At 36.5% G+C, this 27245-nt stretch overlaps 1 protein-coding gene across 1 annotated transcript; it reads left to right on the top strand.

Moving 5' to 3' along the window:
- The first annotated feature begins 4229 nt into the window (after positions 1 to 4229).
- On the top strand, positions 4230 to 11055 carry LOC143604615 (methionine S-methyltransferase). Its single transcript, XM_077081038.1, has 10 exons — positions 4230 to 4474; positions 4547 to 4953; positions 5196 to 5291; positions 5367 to 5744; positions 6396 to 6632; positions 6909 to 7043; positions 7825 to 8145; positions 8913 to 9092; positions 9174 to 10139; positions 10571 to 11055. Exons 1-10 carry the CDS (start codon positions 4246 to 4248, stop codon positions 10865 to 10867), a joined length of 3246 nt encoding a protein of 1081 aa, XP_076937153.1. The 5' UTR covers positions 4230 to 4245; the 3' UTR covers positions 10868 to 11055.
- The last annotated feature ends 16190 nt before the right edge of the window (positions 11056 to 27245 follow it).

Here is a 27245-nt window from a genome sequence, read left to right as displayed (position 1 = left end):
CATATCTGATCGAGATTCCCGTTTCACTTCGCACTTCTGGAAGTCACTACAGAGCGTACTAGGCACCCGCCTTGATATGAGCACAGCATACCATCCTCAAACGGATGGGCAAAGTGAACGCACCATTCAGACCTTGGAAGACATATTGCGTGCATGCGTGTTGGATTTTGGAAAAAGTTGGGAACCCCACTTGCCCTTGGTAGAGTTTTCGTATAATAATATCTACCACGCAAGCATTAAAGCAGCGTCGTTTGAAGTGTTGTACGGACGAAAGTGTCGATCACCTCTTTGCTAGACAGAAGTGGGTGATAGCTAAATCACTGGTCCAGAATTAGTACTTAAAACCTCTGAAAAGATTGTCCAAATCCGAAACCGTATGGCAGCAGCACGAGATTGTCAAAAGAGTTACGCCGACAAGCGCCGAAAACCTCTGGAATTCCAAGTGGATGACAAGGTTTTGCTGAAAGTATCACCTTGGAAAGGTGTAGTTCGCTTTGGAAAGCGATACAAACTCAACCCACGATACGTTGGCCATACCGGATTACTGAACGCGTTGGTCCGGTTGCGTACCGATTAAATTTACCAACAGAACTCAGTGGCGTACATAACGTTTTCCATGTATCCAACTTGAAGAAATGCCTTTCTGAAGAAACCCAAGCGTTTCCTTTGGGCGAATTGCAAGTTGATGAATAGTTACGCTTCATCGAAGAACCAGTTGAAGTTTTGGATTGGGAAACCAAAACACTCAAACACAGCAAAATTCCTATCGTTAAAGTTCGTTGGAACTCGAGACGTGGACCAGAGTTCACGTGGGAACGCGGGGATCAAATGATGAAAAAGTATCCTCACCTTTTTGAAGGGTTGACCAAACACCGAAAACCGCGAAAGCCAACAAACAGTCAGAAATCACCGGAGGTATGAATTAAATTTCGGGACGAAATTTCCTTCTACTAGGAGATGATATGACAAACTGAAAATTTTTGCCTTTTTGAGACAACCATCGCGACTTGACTTAAATTTTCGGGACGAAAATTCTTTCAACATGGGAATGATGTGACACTCGTAAATTTAAGGTTAACTCCGTTAATCCGAACTCCGTTAATTCAAACTTAAGATCACACGAACTGTAACGCATATCTCATTACATTTAAACTAGGGTTTAGATGACGCATGACAATCACTACACAAGTAGTCTTTCGGAATTTCACCGAAACACACACGAGGCGACTCAAACCGTTGGTGAACAAACAATAAATATTATGAACAAGTATTTGATAATTATGTGTTAAGTTATGTGTTACTTGGTATTTACCTGTATAAAATAAATTATGAATGGTATTAGCTAAATTGTGCTAGAAATTGAGTAACTAGAAGTACAAGGGGTAAAGTGTAACATATCAAATACTTAAACAAGTTAATTATCCTAACCCTAATTCCCCCCCCCCCTACCCTTCTCACGGCTGCTCTCCCTCCCCTCTCTCCCTTTGGCGATAGTAAACCCACACACACACATATAAATTAATTTCCAAGCTTGTGGTGAAGAATTGAAGGTGCTAGCTAGGTAGTTTACGCTCTCTCTACTCTAGTTATTGATTTAATTTCATGATTTAGCTTAATATACATAAACCCTAGATGTTAAAAATCATTGATTGTTGATAGATTATGAATCTAGAGAGTTGCTTGCATGGAATGGTTCATAGAATGATTGTTTGTTGAATTTTAATGAAAACTGATGCTGGACAGATTATTGAATTCGTGTTTGGATGACTGTAACTTGATGTTAATTACATGTTTTGATGTGATTGTTGATTCTACAATATACTAGGTCGATTCTAGTTTCTGAAAAGTCCGAGTTTGTAATTTTTGGACGTATAAAAGTTAGTTTTTATGATTTTACAAAACTGTTGTGCAAGGCTGATTTGGGAGACCTGCTGTTAGGCTATGTTGAAATTAGTATATCTCATAAACTACAAGACCAAATGGGTTGGTTACACTTCTGGAAGTTAATATTTTGAGTTAGGAATCTAACCCAATTGGTCTTGCAATAATTGGATTTGTCATTTAACGGGAATAACAAATAACATTCTGTTGCTCATGATAATGATTGCTGTGTGTTTGCTGTGATGTTTTGATCATTGTGATAAAACTGATAAAAATATAAGAAAAATATTTTTAAAAACCTAACCCACGTGTACTTCTGTGATGATTTTTAGTGATTTATTTGACATGTTAGGATTTATTAATTAGAGTAATCTTGTCGAGTGAAAATCGGCCTGGACAATTTAGCTACTGTATTACTTGAATTGTCATGAAAAGTGCATAACTGATCGATGTTTGCTATGTTTTGACCAAATTGCCCTTGTGAGAATAATTTCTAGTAATGTACAATGTTAATAATTGACACTTAAGTAGTTGTTCACACATGTAACGTATCACCAACGTATTTGTCGTGTCGCACTTATTTCACAAATGGAACACGAAACGCATCTCATGCATAAGTTGTATGTGCCGAGTCTAGGGACTCACTTGTAGTTTAAATACTTAGAAAATATCATTTTTGTTGTTAGAGCACTAGTGAGGATTTTCTGTGACGCACACCTCTCTCGGATCCTTTTTGATTTTCTTCGCAAACAGTGAGTTTCACGTCCCCTTTTTTACTCTTTTTAAACGCTTTTCCTTGGGGGAGATAACATACTCCAACGCTGTAGATTTTGTTTAGTTTTTATATATCATTTGTAAGGCTAAGTGGCAAACAAACCAACCAAAGTCCTTCATAACATCGAACCGGTTAATATTTGGATAATAGCGAGTCACTGTTGAGTAGTACTACTGGGTTTGACAAACCCCACCCAACTCTAAACTCGACTGTAGGTCGAGTGGGTGTAATATTGGCTAACACATTACCATGGTCGTGGTTGACATGGTGGCAAGACAATTGATAAACAGTCAGCTTCGGTGTCGAACACTTAGTAATACATGCTTGATAGGTTAGCTACCTATTGATATATAATTGACTTAACACTATCTGGTAACGCAAACGCAAACGCAAACGCAAACGCAAACGCTTTATTTATATAAACCTGTGAACTCACCAACCCTGTGTTGACACTTTTAGTATGTTATTCTCAGGTAGCCGAGGCGGGCGCGCGGTATAGGAACATGCATTTGCTAAACAACATTGCTTTAGAAACTTCTATTAATTATTATCTTGATAAATTGGGTTTTTAAGTCGTCCTGTGTGGCGCAAACGTTTTGCTTTACATTTTACGCTTTCGCATTTATACTTAAGACTTGATGTCTTGGTTGTTTGAAAACTTTATTTATAGTGTTTGATTATAACTAATGATTCCGATCCTGTTAGTTCACACCCTCTGACGGTAAAACTCCGCTAGTGGATTTTGAGGGTGTGACAGATGAAGGGTCGGACTTCTCGGTATAAAGCATAAAAGAAAAGTTTGCTGGTGATTCGGTCGTGGATTGCAGATTAATTTTTGAATGGAATAACTTTGTGCCTAAAAAGGTGAGTATTTTAGCGTGGCGAGTGGATATAAGAGGAATGTTCTGGTTCCATCAGTCGTGTGCCCAAATTGCGAAGACGAGCTAGAAACAGCGGAACATATTTTTGTTTCATGTCAATTTGCGCAATCGGTGTGGAGGGTCATTGCTTGTTGGTGTAAGGTCCCACCAATTTATGCCTTTTCGACTCGTGATTTGTTGGAACTTTACAAGTATTCGTCCATGTCATCTCGAGAAGCTAAGGCATTTCACGCGGTTTGTCTCACGGTTATTTGGTGCCTTTGGAAGGTGAGAAACTCACTAGTGTTCGAAAGGAAGCCGGCACAGTTGGCTCATATAATAAGTGAGATTAAAGCGTTTAGTTTTTTATGGGTGAAAATAGATCCAAGAACACGAACTTGACGTGGGAGAAGTGGCGCAGTTTTAATATTGTATCGGGGTGGTGAGGGTAGTTTGTTCCTATGTGGAATTGGTTGGTTATTCTTGTTTGGTTGCTTCTTGGAAGCGGTGTGTTTTATTTAGAAATTCTATTTTGTTTGCCGTTAAAAAAGAAATAATAATAAATAAATAGATGGTGGTGGCAGTGTTTAAAAAAATATTATTTATTTATTTATTTATAAATATTGTCGTCACATGATAGGGATAGTTCTCGATGAGGACACCGATCTATCTTTTTCTTTTTATATTATACCAAAAAGATCCTCTTGCTGTCTCTTTGTCGATCAATCAATGGCTGCTGTGAATGGATCCATGGATGAGTTCCTGAAGCAGTGTTCAGTCTCCGGTGACTCCGCGTACAGTGCCTTGAGATCACTACTCCAACGCCTGGAGAATCCAGACACCCGTACCGAAGCTAGGGTTTTCTTAGCGCACCTGCACAAGAGGCTCCAAAGCGATGGGCACTGCCTTGATACCTATCATTTCCAAATCCAGGATATATACCTCCATCGGAATCAAGGTCTCTCTCCCTCTCTTTATTATTATGCTCTTGATTGACTTTGAATAATACTCTATTCATTCCCTTTTGCAGATTCTGGTTACCACAACAGAAGCAAGTTAACAATGATGGTCATACCAAGCATCTTTATGCCAGAAGACTGGTCCTTCACATTCTTTGAGGGCTTAAACAGGCATCCGGACTCCATCTTTAAAGATAAGACACTTGCTGAACTCGGCTGTGGAAACGGCTGGATATCCATAGCCATTGCTGACAAATGGCTGCCATCTAAGGTTTATGGCCTTGATATCAATCCAAGAGCAGTCAAGATTTCTTGGATAAATTTGTATTTAAATGCTTTTGATGACAATGGACTCCCCGTTTATGACTCCGAGAACAAAACTTTGCTTGACAGGGTGGAATTTTATGAGTCTGATCTCCTATCTTACTGCAGAGATAATCACATACAGCTTGAACGGATTGTCGGATGTATACCACAGGTATTATTACTGTTATCCATCAAACTATATGTCTTGAACGGATTGTCGGATGCATCCCACAGGTATTGATAATAAGAACCCAACCAAATTACATACCAAAACATAATGCATATAGCATCTTACATCTCATAATTAAAATAAATAATTTATCGAATTAACATAACTGCCCAGTTTGGCATCTCTAGTCTTGATTGTCTTCAGCTACCATATGATATTAATTTTCACTATACTCTGTGTTGCAGATTCTTAATCCAAATCCAGATGCAATGTCCAAGCTTATAACAGAAAACGCTAGCGAAGAGTTTCTACATTCACTGAGTAACTATTGTGCACTTCAGGTATAATGAGACACCTTTTTCTGTTTCTGTTATCTTTCCACTATTTCTTATATATCAACTCAATTTTGCAATTAGGGTTTTGTTGAGGATCAGTTTGGTCTAGGTCTGATTGCAAGGGCAGTTGAAGAAGGAATTGATGTGATCAAGCCAATGGGAATCATGATCTTCAACATGGGCGGGCGTCCCGGTCAAGGTGTTTGCAAACGTTTATTCGAACGTCGTGGGCTCCGCGTTAACAAGCTGTGGCAGACCAAGATTCTTCAGGCTTCTGATACTGATATTTCAGCATTAGTTGAGATTGAGAAGAATAATCCGCACCGGTTTGAATTCTTCATGGGCCTTGTTGGAGACCAGCCTGTCTGTGCTCGGACCGCATGGGCCTTTGGTAAAGCCGGTGGTCGTATTTCTCATGCTTTGTCGGTGTACAGCTGTCAGCTTCGACATCCTAATCAGGTTTTTACTATAACGTTTCCAAATTATTGCCGAGGTGGCGGTTTTGTCGGTCATTAGTAACCAAGTTTCCCAAATTATAATGCCATCTTTATGCAAATGTTAAAAATTTCAAAACTGAGTGAGGCAGATGAAACATATATGAATCTTTTTTACTGTTTAGTAACTATTTTTTTACCAATTTGAGTTGAGTTTAACAATTACAAAACTTGGGTATTATTTAATGAATCTTTTTCTTCACTATTACCTACTGCTTCAAATTAATTGGACAAGGATTATCATTTATTAGTAACCAAGAATCATATATGTTTCATGTACCTCACTTAATTTGAAAAAGTAAAATTTAGGATGAAAGCTGAGTGACTTTAGAGAAACAAAATAACTTCAGTGAATAATACTTGAGAAATTTGGTTGCTATTCGGTGAGGTTTTTCCAAAACAAATAGATAAAGAGAAGCGGGTCGGAAATCACCCAAGTTGATTTTTCATAAAATAGTTTTAAAACTTCAAGAAAAATGTGCTTTGAGTGAACCCAACTCTTAAGTCTCTTACCAAAAGTTTACCTTTTTTTCAATTTTTTTTAATTATATATATAGATAGATATGCATAAAGTAATCTTAAAGTGGAGTATGTACTGAAATAACTAAGCTGGCAGGTTAAGACAATTTTTGGGTTTCTGAAAAACGGGTTTCACTACATCAGCAATTCTTTGGATTTATCTTTTGAAGATGATTCTGTTGCGGACGAGAAGATCCCGTTCCTAGCATATCTTGCTGGTGTTTTGAAAGACAGCTCTCGCTTTCCATATGAGCCTCCAACTGGAAACAAAAGATTCCGGGATCTTATTGCATCCTTCATGAAAACATACCACCATGTCCCTCTTACCGCTGATGTAAGCACACTTCTCTATTAAACAATAATAACTATGAGCTGATCAATTAGGTGGCGTTTGGATGTCTGTTTTAAGAGTGATTGTGTGATGATCTTAATTGTAATAAGAAATTAAGAATCAATCATCTCTAATGAAAGGGATCTTAAACCAAATATCTTTTAAGATAGATATGCGATTTAGATAACACCCTTCTTATTTGCAAAGTTATCAATCTTACAGTATTTTGTAACAATTAATTTGCATTTCTGACTTTCATATTATTAATCATTCTGCAAGAATGTTGCTATTTTTCCATCAAGGGCTACAGCTATTGAGAACTCCCTCCGGTTATTCACTCCACATCTCGCCATTGTTGACGAACATCTGACTCGCAATCTACCCAGACAGTGGTTAACATCACTAGAAATTGAGGTACAGTGTATTTATGAAACCGTTTAATTTTAGATTGTATGTTTTGTGTTAAATGGCATTGCTTGTACCTATGGGTGTAAACAAGACAAGTTGAGCTTGAGCTTGACAAGGCTCGTTTAACTTTCAGAGAACTCGAGCTCTGCTTGCTCTGAGCTCTATTTTTAAAACTCGAGCTCAGCTTGTGATTAGTGTTTCAAGCTGGAGCTCGGCTTGTTTAACTTACAGAGAGCTCGAGCTCGGCCTGTTTAGAGCTCTATTTTTAAACTCAAGATTGGCTCACAAGTAGTACTTTAAGCCAAAGATCGACTCGAATTTTATCTATTAAATAATTTATACACACACTTAGTTTTATATATTTTTCCTTATAAATTTATATATAACAGAATGCATATTATTTAGGTACTTTTTCATAATTTCATATATAGTATATAGATATACATTTAATATATCTGGTTTAGGCCCGCGAACCAGCTCGAATTTGATAGGTGAAGCTTGGGCTTGGGCTCGTTTATTAAACAAGCTTATGTTTAGGCTCGAGCTCATTTAAACTCGGCTCGATTCGAGCATTTAGCAAGACGATCTCGAATAGCTAACAAGAGGCTTGGCTCATTTACACCCCTACTTGTACCAATTAAAAGAGTTCTCTATAAAAAAATAATTGTTTTTAACAGTTCATATATTTCTATTGTCTTATTTCCCCATCCATGTGGATGTCATAACATATTTTATTTACTATAATGTATTGAAAGACGTAAATTTTTTTACACACTCCTTATAATAGCAAACAAGGGACAACAAAACTTCAATAGATGGAATCACTGTTATTGAAGCGCCACGTCAGTCAGATTTGATGATTGAGCTGATAAAAAAGTTAAAGCCACAAGTGGTGGTCACAGGGATTGCACAGTTTGAGGCGGTTACTAGTTCAGCATTTGAGCACCTTTTGCGTGTTACACGCGAAATTGGGTCTCGTCTTTTCATTGACATATCTGACCAGTTTGAGCTTTCAAGCCTCCCAAGTTCAATTGGAGTTTTGAAATATCTTGCTAGAACTCCACTACCTTCTCATGCAGCTATAATATGTGGATTGTTAAAAAATCAGGTAGGATTCTTGTTTGGGATTGTAGACCTGTTTACCTATGAATGGGTCCATTTGGTAGGTGTGTGCATAGGTCGGTTTTGGGCTCAAACCAAAATTTTGGTTTTTGGGGTTTAGAAAACCGTTCGGTTTTAGCTTTTGGTTTCCACAATGGGTTCGGTTTTACCATATGGGCTTGAAAATTTGAGCCGAAATAAAATGGCCCAAAATAATGAATTTGGGCCTAAGTTTTGTTGATTAATGATTAATTAACTATACACATTTGAACCTAAAGTTTTTGGACTACACCGTTTACTAATTTCTTATAACTAATAAAACTCGTTTTTTTGTTTTTTCTGTTCTGAATCGGAATGGAAAAATTGGTTTGTTAAAAAACATAAAACCAAAGTACCTAACCGTCTGTTTTTTATTGGGTTTGATTCTTTTGGTTTGGTTATGTCAATTATTCTGGTTACAGCTCGGTTATTACGGTTTCGTGCACACCCCTATCATATGGAAGTCGCCATAAGTTCTTTATGAAGTATAGGACTTCCTGACTTATTATATTCTTAAGTAAAGATTTCATTATTATTGCACCGGTATTGTTTTTGTATTCATAATTAATTCATTACTTTATTCATACTAAAAAGCTCAAAAATTGTTTGCGGGTCAACCCAACACGGACATATTACCATGCCCGCTCATCTTGCATCCTCTACTTATATTAGTTAGTTTAAGTATATAGTTTATAACCATTGTGTTATCTAATAATAATAACCGCTCTTTTTCAGGTGTACACAGATCTTGAAGTAGCTTTTGTGATATCAGAAGAACAAACTGTCTTTGATGTGTTAACAAGAAGTGTGGAACTCTTACAAGGCAATACTGCCCTCATTAGCCAGTATTATTATGGCTGTCTTTTTCATGAACTTCTTTCTTTTCAGCTTCCGGATAGACGTCAACCTGCTGAGGTTTATTAATTACTTGAACATTACACCTGTCAATGTTTTATACAATAAATATATGCATAAATAACTGTTTTGTATTTTCAGAGAGAAACTGAGGATGTGAAATCTAGTGACACTGACATGATTGGGTTTTCAAGTTCTGCAATCTCAGTTTTGAGTCAAGCAGAGTTATCTGTTAGAATAACCGAAAAGTCAGCTTTACTTCACATGGATGTGGACCAAATATTCCTTCCTACACCAACCCCAGTTAAAGCTGCCATCTTTGAAAGTTTTGCAAGGCAAAATGTAACCGAGTCAGAGTGTGATGTCACACCGAGCCTTAGGCAGTTCATCAAAAACACTTACAACTTCTCGGTTGAACACAATGCTGAATTCATATATGCAGACTTCCCTCTTGCAATTTTCAACAAACTTGTTTTATGCTGCATTGAAGAAGGCGGGACCCTATGCATGCCAGCTGGATCAAATGGTAACTATGTGTCAGCCGCCAAATTCTTAAACATCAGCATCGTGTCTATCCCGACACGGGCAGAAGTAGGTTTTAAACTGACTGAGAACCAACTGATTAGTGTGCTGGAGACTGTTGATAAACCATGGGTGTATATTTCGGGTCCCACAGTAAACCCGACCGGTTTGCTTTACAGTAATGAAGAGATGAAAAGTTTGCTGACAGTTTGTGCTCGATACGGGGCGCGGGTTATAATCGACACATCATTTTCTGGGATCGAGTTTAATGATCAGGGTTGGGATGGGTGGAATTTGGATGCGTGCTTAGCGGGGTTAACGGGAAAACCGGGTTTTAGTGTGTGCTTGCTTGGTGGGTTGTTTTATAAGTTGCCTACTGGAGGGCTTGCGTACGGGTTTTTAGTTATGAAACCGGGGTTTTTGGAGGATTCGTTTCGTGGGTTCTCGGGATTGAATAAGCCTCATAGTACTATTAGGTATACTGCAAAGAAATTGCTTGAACTTGAAGAGCAGAATGGGGATTTATCAGGTGTTGCTCAAGGACAGGGGAAATTGTTGGCTGCTAGATTGAAGCGTTTAAAAGAGGTAAGCTTTCAATGTGGTTGTGGTTATTTTAACCTGTTTATTTACAAATGGGTTGATTTGGGCATGTTTTACACTGGGTCAAAAGGGTAAAATGTGAAAAATTTAGGGAATGGGTTGATTCGGGTTGATATAGTAACTAATGGGTCAAAAGGGTAAAGTCCAAAAAAGTTAGGAAATGGGTTGATTCGGGTTGTGTTTTATATCTGATGAGTTAAAAGACTTAACCCTGAAAAACTTAGGAAATGAATTGACTGTAGCCCAAAGTGTACTTTTAACACACTAAATCATTTTACTGTACAGTTGGTTTTTATTGAAATACTAGTTTTGTTTTAAAAGTGTTGTTGACACACTACTAATTGTTTATAAAATATGTAGTTTCTGGACAAAAAGTGTTTGCTAATTTGTTACGTATTCACTTGTACTATAAATAGACACTTGAGAACTGCGGGTGGGAAGTAATCGAACCTCGTGGAGGTGTTTCTGTGATTGCAAAACCGTCTGCTTATTTTGGCAAAACCGTAAAGCTCGAGAAAGATGGTTCTAGATGGGAAACCGTGCTCGATGACACCAACATCCGAGAAGCAATGCTGAGAGCTACTGATCTATGCATCAATGGACCTTCCTGGACCGGAATTCCAGACTATTGTCGTTTCACTTTAGCCCTTGAAGATGGTGATTTTGACCGAGCTTTGGATTGCATTGTGAAATTCAACCAACTCGTCAAGTAACTCCGGTCAGTTAACTATTGGTTCTTGTTTTGTTTTATGACTTTGGTGTTGCAAAATAAGCCGTTCATATTCATATTGGTGTTCATATAACTGAGCTACTGTTATTTTATCTTCTATTGAAGGAAGAAAGAGTTCACATTGTCACATAATTTTCTTCTATTTAAGGAAGGAAGAAAGAATTCACATTGTCACATAGGTGTCATGTATGCTGGATTTTGTGTCCAAGATGTTTAAATATGATTTTAACGTAAACAATCCGAATTTATTCAACTCCTATTATTTAAGTTGAAGTGATATGATTGTATATGCTGTTAAAAATAGTTGCAAAACCTCTCATTTATAAGAACCAGCTAATCTTGTGAACCATGGGAGTTTTGCCAGTGGCCTATAAGATCAAGAAACCACAGGAAAAAACACTTATGACACCTTCATCTGTGAGGAGATGTTGATTTTCGTTTCTCCTATCTTTTATCAGTTCAGTATTGAGTAACTTCCATCGCCCGCATATCTATACGGATGAGTAACCAGCATATCTATATGGATGAGTAACCAATCTCCAGGATGAACGAAAACAGAATTTGGTTAACCTCCTAAAATCGTGATATGGTTCTTTTCTTCCCACCATCTCTATGGAGTCCTGGTTTCTCATTTCGTTGTGAAAACTGAAAAGTGAAACACGGGGCAAAACGATCCAACGAAGTTTTAACTTTGGATTTTTGTTTTTATTTTTTTTTTCAATTTTACATATTGAATAATCTATCAACTTGTTGTCAATGGTTCAATATGCCGTAAAAAATGAATCGTATAGATTATCAACTCATTTATGTGCTGTAAATATTGAATCGTATAAAATGGTTACTCGTTAATGTGAGACATATATACAAGTAAGTAAATCCTAATAAAATTACCGTTGGCAAAGAGATCGTTCTACTCGTACCCTAAAATAATATCCAAGAAGCCTCGGTTAAGGTTTTTTAATGGGTAAAACTTAGTATTACAAATGGCGCATCCCCATTGTTATATAACCCGACATCTCTTATACAAAGACGATGTAGGCGTATTTGAATGATGCCTCTTTAACGCCTCTAGATTTCGTTTGCCCATCTTGCCGATTAGAAAACTGATTGAGAGTTGAAAGTTTCCTTGTCAGCTTCTTTGTCCTTACAACGTGCCATTTGGAAGAAAATTAAGGCTTTAAGGGAGTATATGTTAATGGTAGGATTGGTGTGAAGATCTTGTATAATAGGAAACACGTATTTATAGGGAAAAATTGTAAGTGCAGTTAGCAATAGAAGGTTATATAAATTAAAGCTGCATTAAATATTCATTCTCAACATTATTGACTGTATTTGCCAAAATAATAATAATAATAATAATAATAATAATAATAATAATAAAGACGACAACTTATGCTGACAACCGGCGGCGAGACTACAGGAGGGCCTGGAGGGTCCGTTGACCCTCCGTTCGACCAATGCATGTATTAACCGGTGTACTAGATGTTATTTTGTGTGTTGACCCTCTAGATTGTCTGTATAGGCTATTTAAAGTTTAAAGAGAAGAGTGAGATTTTATTTTTCAAGTTTTTTCCTGCATGCCAGCGTTGAGGGAGGGTTTGCGAGTCAGAATTGCAGAAAAAAGACGAAGACGTGGACATGAGGTTAAAATGGATTTTAAATAATATAATATCTTTAGGTCATGCGGGCTATCCTTTTTAATGCACGATCTCAATTATAGACTCTGTACTAAAGTAAAAATTTTTTATATTATTTTTTTCTTACCGTATGTATTTTGGCAAATTGTTTTAAACCATTGTATGATTATTCAATTTGTTAAATATATATTATGTTTTTTTAACTTATATATTAATTATTTGTATATATGAAATTGAATTTGATTTGATTTATAATATTATGTAACATACTAGGTTAGAACCCGTGTAACATATGGGTTGGGATGGAAAAAAAGAAATATAAAGTAAACAAATCTTTTGATAAATTTAAAACAAAAATAACAAATTTATTATTGCAAACCATAAACCATAATTAAAACTTGCTCAAATGTCAAACCAACAAAATAACAAATTTATTATTGCAAACCATAAACCATAATTAAAACTTGTCAAATGTCAAACCAACAAATCAAACATAAAATTGAAAGATCGGTTGCCGGATCATATGATGTCATCGTATACATGTAAGTGCAACACGATACGGACCGAATACGTTGTGTCAATATACTAAGCTACAAGGCGGAAACAAATAGCAAATGAATCAAACACATATAGACTCAAAGTAATAATCACTCTTGAATATAACAATGTCAGAGAGTACAAGTGATTACAATAATTCATCAAAATTTTTTCCAAAAGATTACAAAATATGACAAAGTTTCCATATTTATACTACTTGGCCTATGGGCGTATAAGTCTACAACGTATAAGACTTATACGGGCGTATAAGTCTTATACGTTGGGAACAGTGATTTATACTCCCTTAACACTCTATTATGACCAACATCAGCTCGTTTAACCTTGCAAGACTTAGCATCAGACATTTTGCACTAACAAACTCCCCCTTGGATGATGCTAGATCTTGATTTCTTCATTCAGCCAAAAATTTTTTTGCCCAAGAGATACAACTTGTTGATATAATAGACCTCGATCATATGAACTTCAAAATTTGAATCTATCAAATTACCCATGGCTGCTTGACAGCACCTCAGGCATCCGAAGATTCATTCGGTTGACCTTGGTCGAATCTAAAATATTGATAGTGAACAAAATTGTCAAAAGAACACTATCTTATATTCCGATAATCTATCCAATACTCGGACAGATTATATTATGAGAACTAATCCACCATCATGCATACATTAGCATTGAAATAGAATCTTGTGACAATCCTTTTCGTCCTTTCCTTACTCGGACATATTATATTATGACAACTAATCCACCATCATGCATACATTAGCATGGGAATAGAATCTTGTGACAATCCTTTTCGTCCTTTCCTTGTAAATCCTAGAGAAAAACTTTGTCTTCATCATCGTCCGAATCATCATCTTTCTTAGAACAAACCAACAACATTTGCAATAACACACACCAACAATGAAAAACTGATATGACAAAGATTTTCCCATAAAATCTCCAATTTTAACCTTTTCAAAACTTTGACTAAAATAATCTAACTATTGATATTGACAGTTAAGTTCAAAAACTATTAACAATGTTCAAAGTATATCATTTTCGACAGCAAATCATTCAAAAATACAGCTTTAACAGTTCAATTTTAATTTTTCAAAGAACTTCTGAAAACCCATTTTCATCAAGAATAATCGTTTTTTTTTCCTTTCTGAAAATCAATACTAATAAAGCATCAAATATCATTCCCGATTATCAACATACCTGGAATTGCAGTACAAACGATTCAAAGCAGATTTTATGAAATTATCAGAAATTTCTGATGGGTATATTTGTAAAAGTTTAAACTGAACTGCAGAGTATATAATAACTATCATTGAGGATTTAATACTGAATCTACCAATTTGTCAACAGACCTTGGAAACCATAATAGAATAATATGTCAGTATAAGTAAAGCATACTTATCCTCCGTATATGTTACAACTTGACATATACTCCGTATATGTTTAAAACATATCCGTCGGATATGTAAGTGAAACATATCAGAACATAAAATTCACACTTTCGAAACCAATCAAGCCCAATTAAATGATCTTGAATAATTCACTTGACGATTAAGCCCATTTTGAAAAAAATTGTCAAAAACAACCACTCGATTCATGTTCTCGGATATCCAAACCCGATTAACCATTCACCAAATTCGAAAATAATACAGAAATGTAAAATGTTTTTGGATTTTAAACTAAAGTTGTAATCAAAACAAAATTTTTCAAAATACTATTTACGAACACTAAAACATGAGCTGAAAGAAACTTATTTTTGTGAGTTGAGCAATGAATCATATTGATCTATTTGTCCTTCCATCACGATTTTATATTTCAGTGTTATTATGTCTGATGTTAAGTCAGTCATTGGTATTGTTTTCCACTTAAACTTTTAAACAAAAGATTCAGAGACATCAGTGATACGATTAAGGTTCAGTTAAGCACACAATATCAGATAGTGATCAGATTCTAATCTTGATTCAGGCTTAATTTGATTTTTACCATATCACCCAAACTTGACTTAAACTTTAGAATCAGCAGATCAAAACATTTTAAAATTTTTTGATTTTGCAATCTTAGCAACAATGTTCCACAACAAGGCATACCCCTGTTATCAAGCAATACCTTAAGTTTCCTTTACCATGGATGAGTATGCATGATTTCATCTGTCGGCTTGTAGACATTGTATCCATTGTGGTTCGTTTCTTAATGGTAATAAGACGCGAACAAGGGACAATGTATGACTAACAGTTTGATCAAGTCAGTAGTGTAGGTTGCACAAAATACAAGTTGATCAAGTTTAATGACTTTTCAGGGTTCGCTCTTTGAGCACATTTTTAAATATTCACTGAAATGAATACCCAGATGATAAACCGTATAAAGACCCGATGGTTCCAGAAACCTAAAGCATCCCATCAATACAGGATTTAAGGTTATAAAACCATACACTGTTGAAGTGTAGATTATATACTAGATGCTTAAAACACTTTTATTAATTCTTTATTTTTGGTGATCTACCGAAAGATAAGGCTTGAGTATGACATGCTATTACATTTCTGCCTTCATTACCAAGACTTTATGCTAGAATTCTAACCCATCTTTCAATATGGCTAGTTAGGTTTATATCACTTAATTACTTACTTGTTTGTTTTAAAGCCTACCAATGCACCGAACATTAAGAAATAAACTTTTATACCTCATTTTACTGGTACTTGGAACAAGATGATCAGTGTACTATCATCTTCCTTTTATGCTTCAAAACTCGTTTTGAGGAGCATTTTCTATTGTTTTTGTATTTTTATCCTTTTTCAATGTTTTTGAATTTTAAGATTTTTAAATGTTTTTGTATTTTCCCAAATTATTTCTCCCCCTAAAACCAAAAACTATTTACAAAATTTTGATAGAATATTTACAAAGAAGCATGACCTTGATGAATGGTTACACAAGGTCGGAATCCATAACCTCGGGATCACTCTCTTTCCCACCTCCCAAATTCTTAATATCATTAAGCCCCAAGATATACATAAATATGTTTTTATCAAAAGCTTTAGTAAAAAGATCGGCTTTTTGTTCATCGGTGTGAATATTTTCTATGGTTATCAACTTCTTTTCGTAGCAATCACGAATGAAGTGATACCGTATATCTATATGTTTAGTTTTAGAGTGATTTACCGGGTTTTTTGTTATGGAGATTGCAAAAATGTTATCTACATATATGGGAGAAGTAAGAAATTTCAAACCGTAATCGCGCAACTGCTGTTGAATCCACAAAACCTGAGAACAGCAACTGGATGCAGCTACGTACTCAGCTTCACAGGTAGAGAGCGACACAGTTGTCTGCTTCTTACACTGCCATGTCACCAACCTGCTACCAAAACATTGACAACCGGCGGTGGTAGACCTAGCATGTAGCTTACAGCTTTCATAATCTGAATCAGAATAGGCTCTTAGCTCAAAAACATCGTCTCTTGATACCAAAGACCGACCCCTAGACATCCCTTTAGATACCGAAGTATCCTCTTCACCAACGTTAGGTGAGAAACTTTTGGATTGTATTGATATTGGACACACAAACAAGCAGGATACATAATGTCTAGCCTGTATGTGGTGAGATACATGAGAGAGCCGATCATGGAACGGTAAAGCGTCTCGTCAACCTTATCCCCGGTGGGATCAGGACCGATTCCATGATTAAGAGGAATAGGAGTGATGATCGGCGTTGAGTCAGTCATATTGAACTTCTCTAGGATATCATTGACATACTTCGTCTGATGTATATAGATACCATCAGAAAGCTGTTCGACCTGTAAACCCAAGAAAAACTTCAATTCTCCCATTACTCTCATCTCGAACTTCAATTTCAACACATCTTCGAATTCCTTGCACAGAACATCGTTTGTTGACCCAAATATGATATCATCAATGTAGACCTGGGCTATCAGTAAACGACCATCTACTTCCTTCGTGAAGAGTGTACAATCGACAGTGCCACGAAAAAAGCTATTGTCCAACATGTGTTTGGACAATGTTTCATACCATACTCTCGGAGCTTGATGTAATCCGTAAAGAGCTTTGTCGTGCAAGCACACCTTGTCTTTGTGGATCGGATCGGCAAACCCCGGTGGTTTTCCCACATAGACTTCTTCACCCAATTTGCCATTAAGAAAAGCAGACTTCACATCTAGCTGATAAACCTTGAATCCTTTCCAAGATGCAAAAGCCAAGAATATTCAGATTGCTCCAAGTCTAGCCACAAGAGCATAGACTTCACTATAGTCGATTCATTCCCGTTGGTTAAATCCAAGAACCACCAGTCGAGCCTTGTTTCTAACAATGATTCCATTTTCATTCTGTTTACACTTGAAGACCCACTTGGTATTTATACACCTTTTGTTGTCAGGTAGGTCAACAAGTTTCCACACTCCCAATTTTTCAAACTGTAATAAGTCCTCCTGCATAGCATTGACCCAACTTTCTTCTATTAACACTTGCTTATAGGTTTTTGGTTCTATTTGCGAGATAAAACATTTAAACGCGAACCGATTTTGGATAGGAGTAACTTGAGTATAGTAACACCAGAGGCTCTGGTCGATTTGACTTCGAGTTTGTACCCGCCGTATTAAAGTCACCAATGATGTTTTCCTCCGGTGATATGACAATGTTCGAGGAGTAACATCAGTAGGTACCACCACATCAGTTGGAAGATTATTGACATTTTCTTCTCCAACCACTTCATCAGATTCAGACGTTGGCTGAACCAAAGATTCAATCACATCACCGTGATCCTCACCATCATCATCATCATCAAAGGATGGTGTAGCTAGTGTATCTTCAGAAGAGTCATCAACATCTGGTGTCTGGTCATCAGTGAAGAGTGAAACTTCTTGTGATGTGGTTTCTTCACTAACTCCTTCACTCAAATATTGTTGAAATAACAATGTGGCAGCTTCATCAGATTTATTCTTCAGAAAAAGAGAAACAACTCCACAGGCTGTCATAATCAAACATCCACGAAACCCATCCGTTGAGTTGGAATAGCATAATGTTGACAGTCAACGTGTTGCACTTGCATAATCTGGTTAATTCTAGGTAAGAATACTCGTCGTAATGGACTAGCATAACCAACAAAGAATCCTTCCACAGACTTAGCACCAAATTTACCATCTGGATAAAGAACGGTACATTGTGATCCAAAGGGTTCAAACCACTTCAAGTTCAGTTTTCGTCGATTAAGCAGCTAGAAACAAGTTTTGTCGTACTTCTTTACCGTTAGAACACAGTTGAGTGTATAACAAGTCGATGCAACCGCTTCTGACCAAATACTAACTGGTAGTTTTGAGTCAGCTAATATAGCCCCTGCCATCTCAATCGATGTCCTATTTTTTCGTTCAGCGACCCCATTATGTTGTGGAGTATAGGGTGCACTAAATTCATGAAGAATTCCACGCTCATCAAAGTACTAAAGCATTCAGTTGTTCATAGATTCGATACCATTGTCGCTTCCGATTCTCCTGATTGACAGATTATATAACTTCTCGAAGGTCTCATATTTCTACTCAAGAAACATCACCCACGAGAAGCTTGAGTAATCATCAGTAACCACCAAACAATAGAGTTCGCCGGTGATACTTTTGACATTCACGGGTCCGAATAAATCCATGTGGAGCCTCTCTAAAAGTAAGCTGATAGAGTTGAGAGACTTCGTCGAGTGATACTTCTTCTTTTATTTTCCTTTCTTACAACTCAAACAATCGGTACTCAAGTGAAACCCTTTGACGTTCACTCCTTCAACAAGCTGGTTGTGAACTTGATAATTCATCTTACGAATGTTGATGTGATGTCACACCCTCGTCTAAGGCCTAAGAGCGTGACCCAACAGTTGGTATCGTATTTGTAAATAAATCAGAGTTGCGTTTAGTTTGCGGAAGACTCGTAAACTTTAAGGATCGAAAATGTAACTTTTATATATACATTCAAAAGACGGGATTATAAAATACCCGTTTAAGTTATTAAAAAATATTTATGTGTTTATGATTACAAACCACCATATTAAGTTATTACAAAATAATCCGAGCCATCGGACATTAGTAGCACTTCGACACTCCAAGTGCTAAACTTGTTCACCTGCAAAATGTAAGAAAATACGTCAGCAACGAATGCTGGTGAACACGCTAACGCAAAAAATAACTCTTTTACTTTATTACTCCTCGAGACTACGCCTGCCTCGGCCCAACGTGGCTTAGGAATAACAAAGTCAAATAACACATTATAAACTAGAGCCTCTACACTAGGTCACCTCACAAACACCGCATTGTTCGACTTCATTAAGTACCCGTAAATATACACATACGGTCGTACTCCCTGCAGGAGAGGTCCTACGACCAAGGGTGGTGCGATCATGCCCATACATCGCATAGTACCACCTATGTAAGGATCCAGACATACGTATACCACAGCCTGAGGGCTAGGTTTATACGCATAGTTATAACGGTTTTAGGAACACATGGTTCCTTGTAAACAATTTCATATAACAAGTTGACTCTTTTGAAAACAAGTTTAAAAGTTTGGGGGCGTATTCACCTTGTCTCTTTAGGATCGGCTTCACTCACCGTCCAAGGGTGTTTCCCTTTCTTTTTATCTCGAACCTATAGTTACGAGTATAAATGTTTGTTAGTCGGATACACGATCCGGCTTAAGACCTTTAGTCTTATATCTCAATCCTCGATTGAACCTCTAGTTCAATTCTTATTTACTTGAAAACCTCTTGTTTAAAAGTAAATTTATAAACCTTTAGTTTATATTCAAAACCCGACGTTTCTTCTTCTCCAAGAAACGTAATCATTTTCTTTTATTATTTAAGAACACTCTTTATTCTTTAAATAATATTTTCATAACAAAGAATATAATCATATATACTTACACACATATGTATGTTATCACTATATTCATCAATCATACTTTCATTCATTTCTTTGTTATGTTTTCTTTTCTTTTATCGAGGCATCGAGTATAATCCTCGACTTAAGACTTAAACCTTGAATATAATATTCAATTATATTGAATTCATTGTTACTCCTAACCTCCTTGGCGTTTAGAAATACTAGGGACTTGAGCAGCACTCTGATGCCGCCTTACTTTGCTCGACACGTTAATCGAGGAACGCCAAATCTTCAATACTCGAGGACACGACTCTCGAGATTCCTCGCCATTATAACAACACCTTCTTGATTGAGTGTGGAGGGTGGCACGAACTTCGAGGAAACGGTGGTACACAAACGAGGGTTCGGGACACATTTATCGAGGCAGATCGTTTATACGAACTTGGGATTCTAGTGAGATGTTAGAGAGAGAAAGGAGAACTAATTTGTGGGATGCCAATAATGAATCCCGGACCTTGCTATTTATAGACATAATTTTGGTCCCTATCGCGATATGCGATGGGTCCCTCAGCAGACCTATCGCGTATCGCGATATAGGTCTGCTGACGCACAGCGTAGACCTGCCACGTGTCGACATGTGGCAGGCGCTGCTCCACGTGGCGGAAGCGTTGCCACGTGGTGACACGTGGCAGCAGACAGTGCCACCGTGTGCCACGTGGCACACGTGTCTCAATGTGTCAGGTACCCCATCGCGATACGCGATGGGGTTCTCCTCTGACTCATCGGTAGCGCGATGGGTCAGGAAATCAGAATTTTCAATTTAAACCCTCAAGTTTAGATTTTGGAAATTTTAGTCCCTAGACTTTGGAAAGTTTATACTTTGAACTCGAAATTTTCACGTTGTTACATGTGACCCATCCGTCGAGCCATAACACGGATTCCTTTTATGATGCCTTGGTGACAAAGCATTAAACGGTGCCCTGAGTAGTTAATGCCATACCCATATTTAGAACATACAGATCATTCTCCCGTGGTGTCTTCATCAGTACCCATTCGTCTGGTATCTTGAATCCTGGCTTCAGAATCAAGCATTCCTGACTGGTAAAGTGAGTGGAAAGGCCTTTGTCACATATTTGTGAAATACTCAACAAGTTGTTCTCCAACTCAGTGATGTAGTTCACCTTGTTAAACATCACCTTCCTATTTGACAAAGTGCCCTCACCTACTATATGACCACCTTGATTTCTCGCAAACCCCACGTAACCTCCCCGAATTGATTTGGCATCCTTCAGTAAATGGAGGGTTCCCGTCATGTGTCGAGAGGCTCCGCTATCCATAATCCAACGTGAGACATTGGATCTTGGAAGCCCCTACAAAATTTATGCGGTAAGTGAAACAAGGAAACCCAATCCATCATGGTCTTGGGCTGTTTAATTTTTCCATAAAACAAATCTTCAAAGTTATCATACTCAATATCAGTCAACGACTCAACTGATGAGCTTGAATTAGACGAACTAGATTTGGAAGACTTAACGTTTTGCTCAATGGGTGATTTAACAGATTCATCTTTTGTTTTACCCTTTACCACCCAGTTCTGCCCAGCAGAACTTGATTTCTTATGAAAACTATCATTAATTTGTCTTCATCTATGAAGACTCACCAACCTCAAAATTAATTTTGATTGGTTCTTTTCCACAACCCGTTTTAAAATCTGTTTGAGTGGAGATGTGGGTCTCACATATGAAGGATTCACATGTGGTTTCTTGTTTAACACCTGCTTTTTCTCTTGGGAAGAGAGAATCGTTTTGGGCATGAGTATTACAACAAAAACATTTTCTCCGATCAACAAACTTGTTAACCGGAAGGACCTGATTCTCTTCCCGGTCTCGCTCAGCCTCTAGTCTATAAAACACATCATTAGATTGTTTTCTAAAGATGGTCTCTTTCTCTTTCTCAGAGGTCTCACCTTTAACAAAAACATCTTTTGGAAACCATTTTCCGGTTTTACAGACTCTTTGTTAAATCCAGATTATTTAACCTCTTTGAACCCAATACATTGTCTTTTGTGGTGAAAACTGGTTTTAGCAAATTTAGACTTTTGATTACCGGTTTTATCACTTGATTGAGTTTCTGATTTTGCTTCAGAAAGCACATGCTCTGCAGCTTGCTTACCCACCTTGCTCTCACACTCAGAGTTGTGGGAGGACTTAATAGCTTGCTCTTCATATGAAAGAGATGATGAAATATCATTATGTGGTGAATCGTTAACCACATTCATCGCCTTGAAGAACCCTTCAGGTTCTTTTGGAACATAAGAACTCCATATAGGAGGCGGTGCAAAATGATATTTCGGATCATCCTTTCTGTCCCATGAAATGTAAACGGATTATGTTGGGACAATATGATCAAGGTCATATGATGAGGTGGAATAACCTTTTAGTTTAGTTTCAATCCTTTCAGTTTCAATTTTAATCAGTTGAAGTTCTCTTTTAAGTTCCGCTTTCTCATCGATATGCCTATTAATGGCAATTTGTTTGTCCTCGACCGTGTGTTTAAGCTTATGAATTGTTTTCTCATCTTGTAGGATTTTCACCCACATATTTTTTTCACACATTTGAAGCTTGTCATATGCTTCCTTGATATTTTGATAATCATGAAACATTTTATTGTAGTCGGTTATTAATGAGTTAATAACAAATTTCTTTTCATCATACGGCTCACAAATATGTTTAACCTCTTGAGTAGAATCGTTACCTGCCTAGACATATAAGCATGATGAGTGGGCTCTTCTACAACATCTTCTTTTCTCATTTCATCAACTGCCGCTGGAACACCTGCAGCTGGCGCAGTTGGATCACTCATTTCCTAAATCTTTGCTGCCACTGTAATTTCATCAACTGCCGCAGTCTCATCTTCATCATCATCTCCAAAATAAATTTTTTTATGAGGCACTTCCTCTCCAAAACCAACCTACAAAACTTTCAAACACATCAGGTGGCAAAAATGATTGGAAAAATTCATTTGAAATTAGATCAAAACACTTAGGAGATTCCGTCTCCTCAAGATCACTTGACATTTCCTCAGTGATGTCCTCCATTTGACCATCACACATTCCATCACACTCAGTCTTTTCACCATCAACTGCTTTGATCTCAACCTGTACAGCAGCATCATCTTCAACGTCTTTCGCTGCTTCACCCGCAACCATAAAATTTACCTGTTCTCCAACTTGTTGATCCTCACCAAGTACCTCAGCTACATTTTCCCTGTGAATGATAGAGTTCCAGTTGAACCCTCCATCCAGTTATGCATGATAAGATTTTGACGACGAGGTCCCGGGTTTCTTTGATGATTCAGCTGATGCAGGAGAACTTTGATGATAAATGGTATGTCTAGTCCCTACCAAAGACTATTCTCACCAACCTCATTGTTAGTGCATTCCCTCATGAAATGCCCTTTCTCCTTACATTGAAAACATCAGACCTTTGACTTGTCAAACCCTAGTTTGGAAGTCGTCCCGTCAAGATGTGAAATTTGTCAATTTTCCGTATTCGTATTCGTATTTGTATTCGTGAAACCGACCCGTTTAGTTGTTACAATGTATTTTTTATGAGATTTATCAAGTTATATCAAGTTCAATAATTTCAAGTTCCTTGATTTTCACGTTCTATTCGTACTGTTTGATTAACGAATCTCTGAGCCATAAAAGTTATTAAAATAATCAAAGTTTAAAGCTATACGAGTATAAAACGTAAACAAACCAAAGATATTAAAGTATATAAAGTTTTATCAAGTTTGGTATATTTACAAAGTTCAAGGTTCAAGAAATAAATAAAGTTTAAAATCAAATTATAAAGTCAATAATAGTTCAAGCGGCTAATATGTAACATTTAAATTGAATTATAATATAATAATAGTAATAGTAAAATTAAATCCAACCCAGCCCCCTTTCTTCTTCACGTTTTTCCGGCAAAGGACCGGCCGACGACAACGGGGTTATTCCGGCGACCTTTAAAACTCACGTTTAACATCCATTTTAATCCGTTTATCATCTCAAACGATCTCTCCACTAATGATAAAATTAATCATCGCGACCATCAGATTATAATCAAATCTTAATAACTCGTATTAAACACCAAATCATCCAATTGAGGCTATAAATAGGACGATAATCTTCGTATAAACATTTTTCAAACATAAGTTTTCACAAACAAACACTCTTTAGTCAACAAATCATTCATCAAAGTTAACTCCGGTTAAACTACGGTTCACCATCAATCCGTAACATTTAGAGGTAATTGTTATATGCAATCTTATCGTTTTTAAGCGTATATTAAAACCCCTAACATATATTGGGAAACCATTGAACGGATTTGAAGAATTGAATTTAGGGTTTGTGAGGATAATGATGAACATGAGAATGTGTTTTTAAATTATTATTTCATCTTTTAGCAACAAAACTGATTTGGTCCAGTGGTTGTGTATGTGTGTTGTGGTCATGGAGACCCGGGCTCGAACTCGAGTCACTGCAGATCCATTTTGGTATTGTTTACAAACCATTTTAATAGTTTTAATAAATCAAATAAATATTTATAAATCATTATAAATTAAATAAAATTATTTTAAGTTAAATAAAAATTGTTTTAGATTATTGTTTTTCCTTTACAAGTAAAAACCCAAACATTTACAAACCATAAACGTGGTTAAAACTCACAAATAACTATTTAAATATGTATATATATATATATATAAAATCTAATATCGTTGTAACTTTAACTCTAAACAGACAAACGTTTATAACAAATAAACATACCGGTAACACTAAAATTCTGTAAACATTATTATATTCAATACTCATCTTATAAGTAATTTTATAATAATAACTTGTTAAAATCCGTTAGACCTAATTACTAGAATACATTAAAATATGTAAAGATATATATACAAACAATAATACATGAACTTTAGAACCGACATGTTATTTCCATTGATTAGTTAGTAATTCTCGTTTTCTTATTTTAGCTCGTGAGATTCGAACTTTTGGTTTCATATAACGCGCTTCCCATTTCATTTCCAAGTTGTTCTTCCAATTTCAAAGGTGAGTTTCTCACCCCCCCCCCCCTTTTTACTCTTTTATTGTTTTGGGGGTAGCATATGTATCCTACAAAACTCAGTTGCTTACGATTTTGCTTACAAACTACAATTCATTACATGGACTTGTGTGCTTATTTGTTACTTGCTCATGGATTACTTCAATATAGTATGATCATACGCCCCCCTTTGCGCTCAAGACCTTGTTGTTATGAGTGGAAAAAGGGCCTCATTATCCGAGTGCGCTGGTGCACAATCCCAATTGGAAAGGACCTTATTTGTTTTTCATGAATTTTCATGGAATTGTATGATTTTTATGTATTATATGAAAACTGTGGGAACTCACCAACTATTAAGTTAATTAACATTATTTGATACATTTGTTACAGGTATGCTTATTAGAGGATGAAACAAGAGAAGACACTAGACATAGGATTACCATTAATAAAGTGTTTGACTTGTTTATTTTCTTTTAATTTTACTTAATTGCGAAAGTACTTGTTATTTGAATCGTCAATGAAATAATGATAATATTGTCACATAATAGTGTCACATGTATTTTGGACAATCTGTATGTCACACATAGGCGTATTCCGCTTTAGCCGGGGTGTTACACAAGACAATTCTTTCCAGTAATTCCCTAAATCTTTGAGCTCTTCTGACAACGCTAGCCATGCACCAACGAATATCCAACATCTCCATCTCTTCAGGATCGATTTGATCATAATCCTCCTTCTTCATGTTATAGTTTCTGTTGGGTCGAAGATTTGACAAGAAAATACATAAGAGAGATTGGAATCTTCTCAACACTCTCTTTAAATTGCTAAGTATGGATACCGAGCACACTTGGACCTTCCAGCAAGCTTTTATTTATCCTAGCAAGATATTTTGCCTTCCGGGCAAGGTTATCTTCTAGAATTCCTCTTAAGTGTTAATCCGAGCAAGGTTCACTTTGTCTAGCAAGGTTATTTTTCAAGTCAAGCATGGTTTGTTTACTAGCAAACCCTTGGCTAAACCAAGCTAAAGAAACCAAGTATTTTGGAAGATCTAGGAAGGTTTATTTAATAAACAGTGGTCCCAGCAAGCTTGAAGTAAGTTGATAAAGAAATATATGAAGGACTTATTCTAGCAAGGTTAAACTCAGAGCAATCTACAGTGCTACTAGCACAATCTACAGTGTTACCAGCACACTTTGGTTTGTTCAATAAGTTAAAGTTAACAAAGAGTTGAAGGGATTTCTGAAAAACAAGTTTGCTCGTAGGATCATATCGAGCAAAGTTTGCTATCGTCAAGAGGATTGAAGTCTGCTAGGTGAATATTTTCATTGGAAAATATTCTAAGTAAAGTCTGCTCGGAGAACTGTTCCCCAGCACACTTTGGTTACCAGCTCTGCTCGATGAAGACAAAAGCTGCAAAGCTTACCCGAAGACATGTTTTACACTTAGAACTTTTTGTAATATGTTTTATGTTTATGTATCATTGATTAGGGTTTCTAGAAGGAATGACAGTTGTCAGGGCATGCCTATAAATAGAATAATTTAGGGCACACCTAAAAAAGATCTGAGAGACATACAATAAGACACCTGACCTTACTCCTGAAATTGATTGTGACGGCTATCTTTATCATGTACGGATAAAACACTCCATTCTGAAACCCAAATTGTTTTTCGTTTGTATTATTGATTCTATAAATGGAAATCTTTTGCGTTACAGTGTGTGTTTGTTACCTTTGTGTCTATTAAGCAACATTTAATGTGTTAGTGTGTAAGGCCCGGTCCCGGTGCCCTACTTTGGCGTTAGATTTACTCATTAACACATTCTAAATATCAGAGTTAATTAAAACTTTCGCGGAATAAAATAAAACATCAACATTCATTACAAAACTTTCACAAGTTGTCTTTAAACATAACTTAAAACATATCTTTTTAGTTCAAACGTTAACAACTAAGTCTTCAGATGCAAGCTTCTTTATTCATCTGTCATGTGTCCCCCTTCAAGCAAACTGTCTCATCCTACTCACATGCGTGCATACTAAAAGTCAGCTACGCTGAGTGAGTTCTAGTTGATCAGGAAACATACAATACATTCACACACACACACACACACACATATATATATACGTATCCGTAGATACATATTACATACTTAGCCTGTTATCTTTCTTTCATTCGTACATACATACTTTCTGTCTTTATTACTTTCATACATTCATAATACATAC

The sequence above is a fragment of the Bidens hawaiensis genome, unplaced genomic scaffold (assembly GCF_021521415.1).
Source record: "Bidens hawaiensis isolate Kalapana, Puna unplaced genomic scaffold, B.hawaiensis_p1.1 tig00065994_1, whole genome shotgun sequence".
Taxonomy (NCBI): domain Eukaryota; kingdom Viridiplantae; phylum Streptophyta; class Magnoliopsida; order Asterales; family Asteraceae; genus Bidens; species Bidens hawaiensis.
This window is presented reverse-complemented; position numbering and strand designations above follow the sequence as displayed.

Excerpts from the sequence above, each read along its gene's own strand:
- LOC143604615 (XM_077081038.1), top strand. The coding sequence starts at position 4,246 with ATGGCTGCTGTGAATGGATCCATGGATGAGTTCCTGAAGCAGTGTTCA. Across the intron at positions 4,954-5,195 it reads TTGTCGGATGTATACCACAG|ATTCTTAATCCAAATCCAGA; the intron begins GTATTATTACTG and ends TCTGTGTTGCAG. Across the intron at positions 10,140-10,570 it reads GATTGAAGCGTTTAAAAGAG|ACACTTGAGAACTGCGGGTG; the intron begins GTAAGCTTTCAA and ends TACTATAAATAG.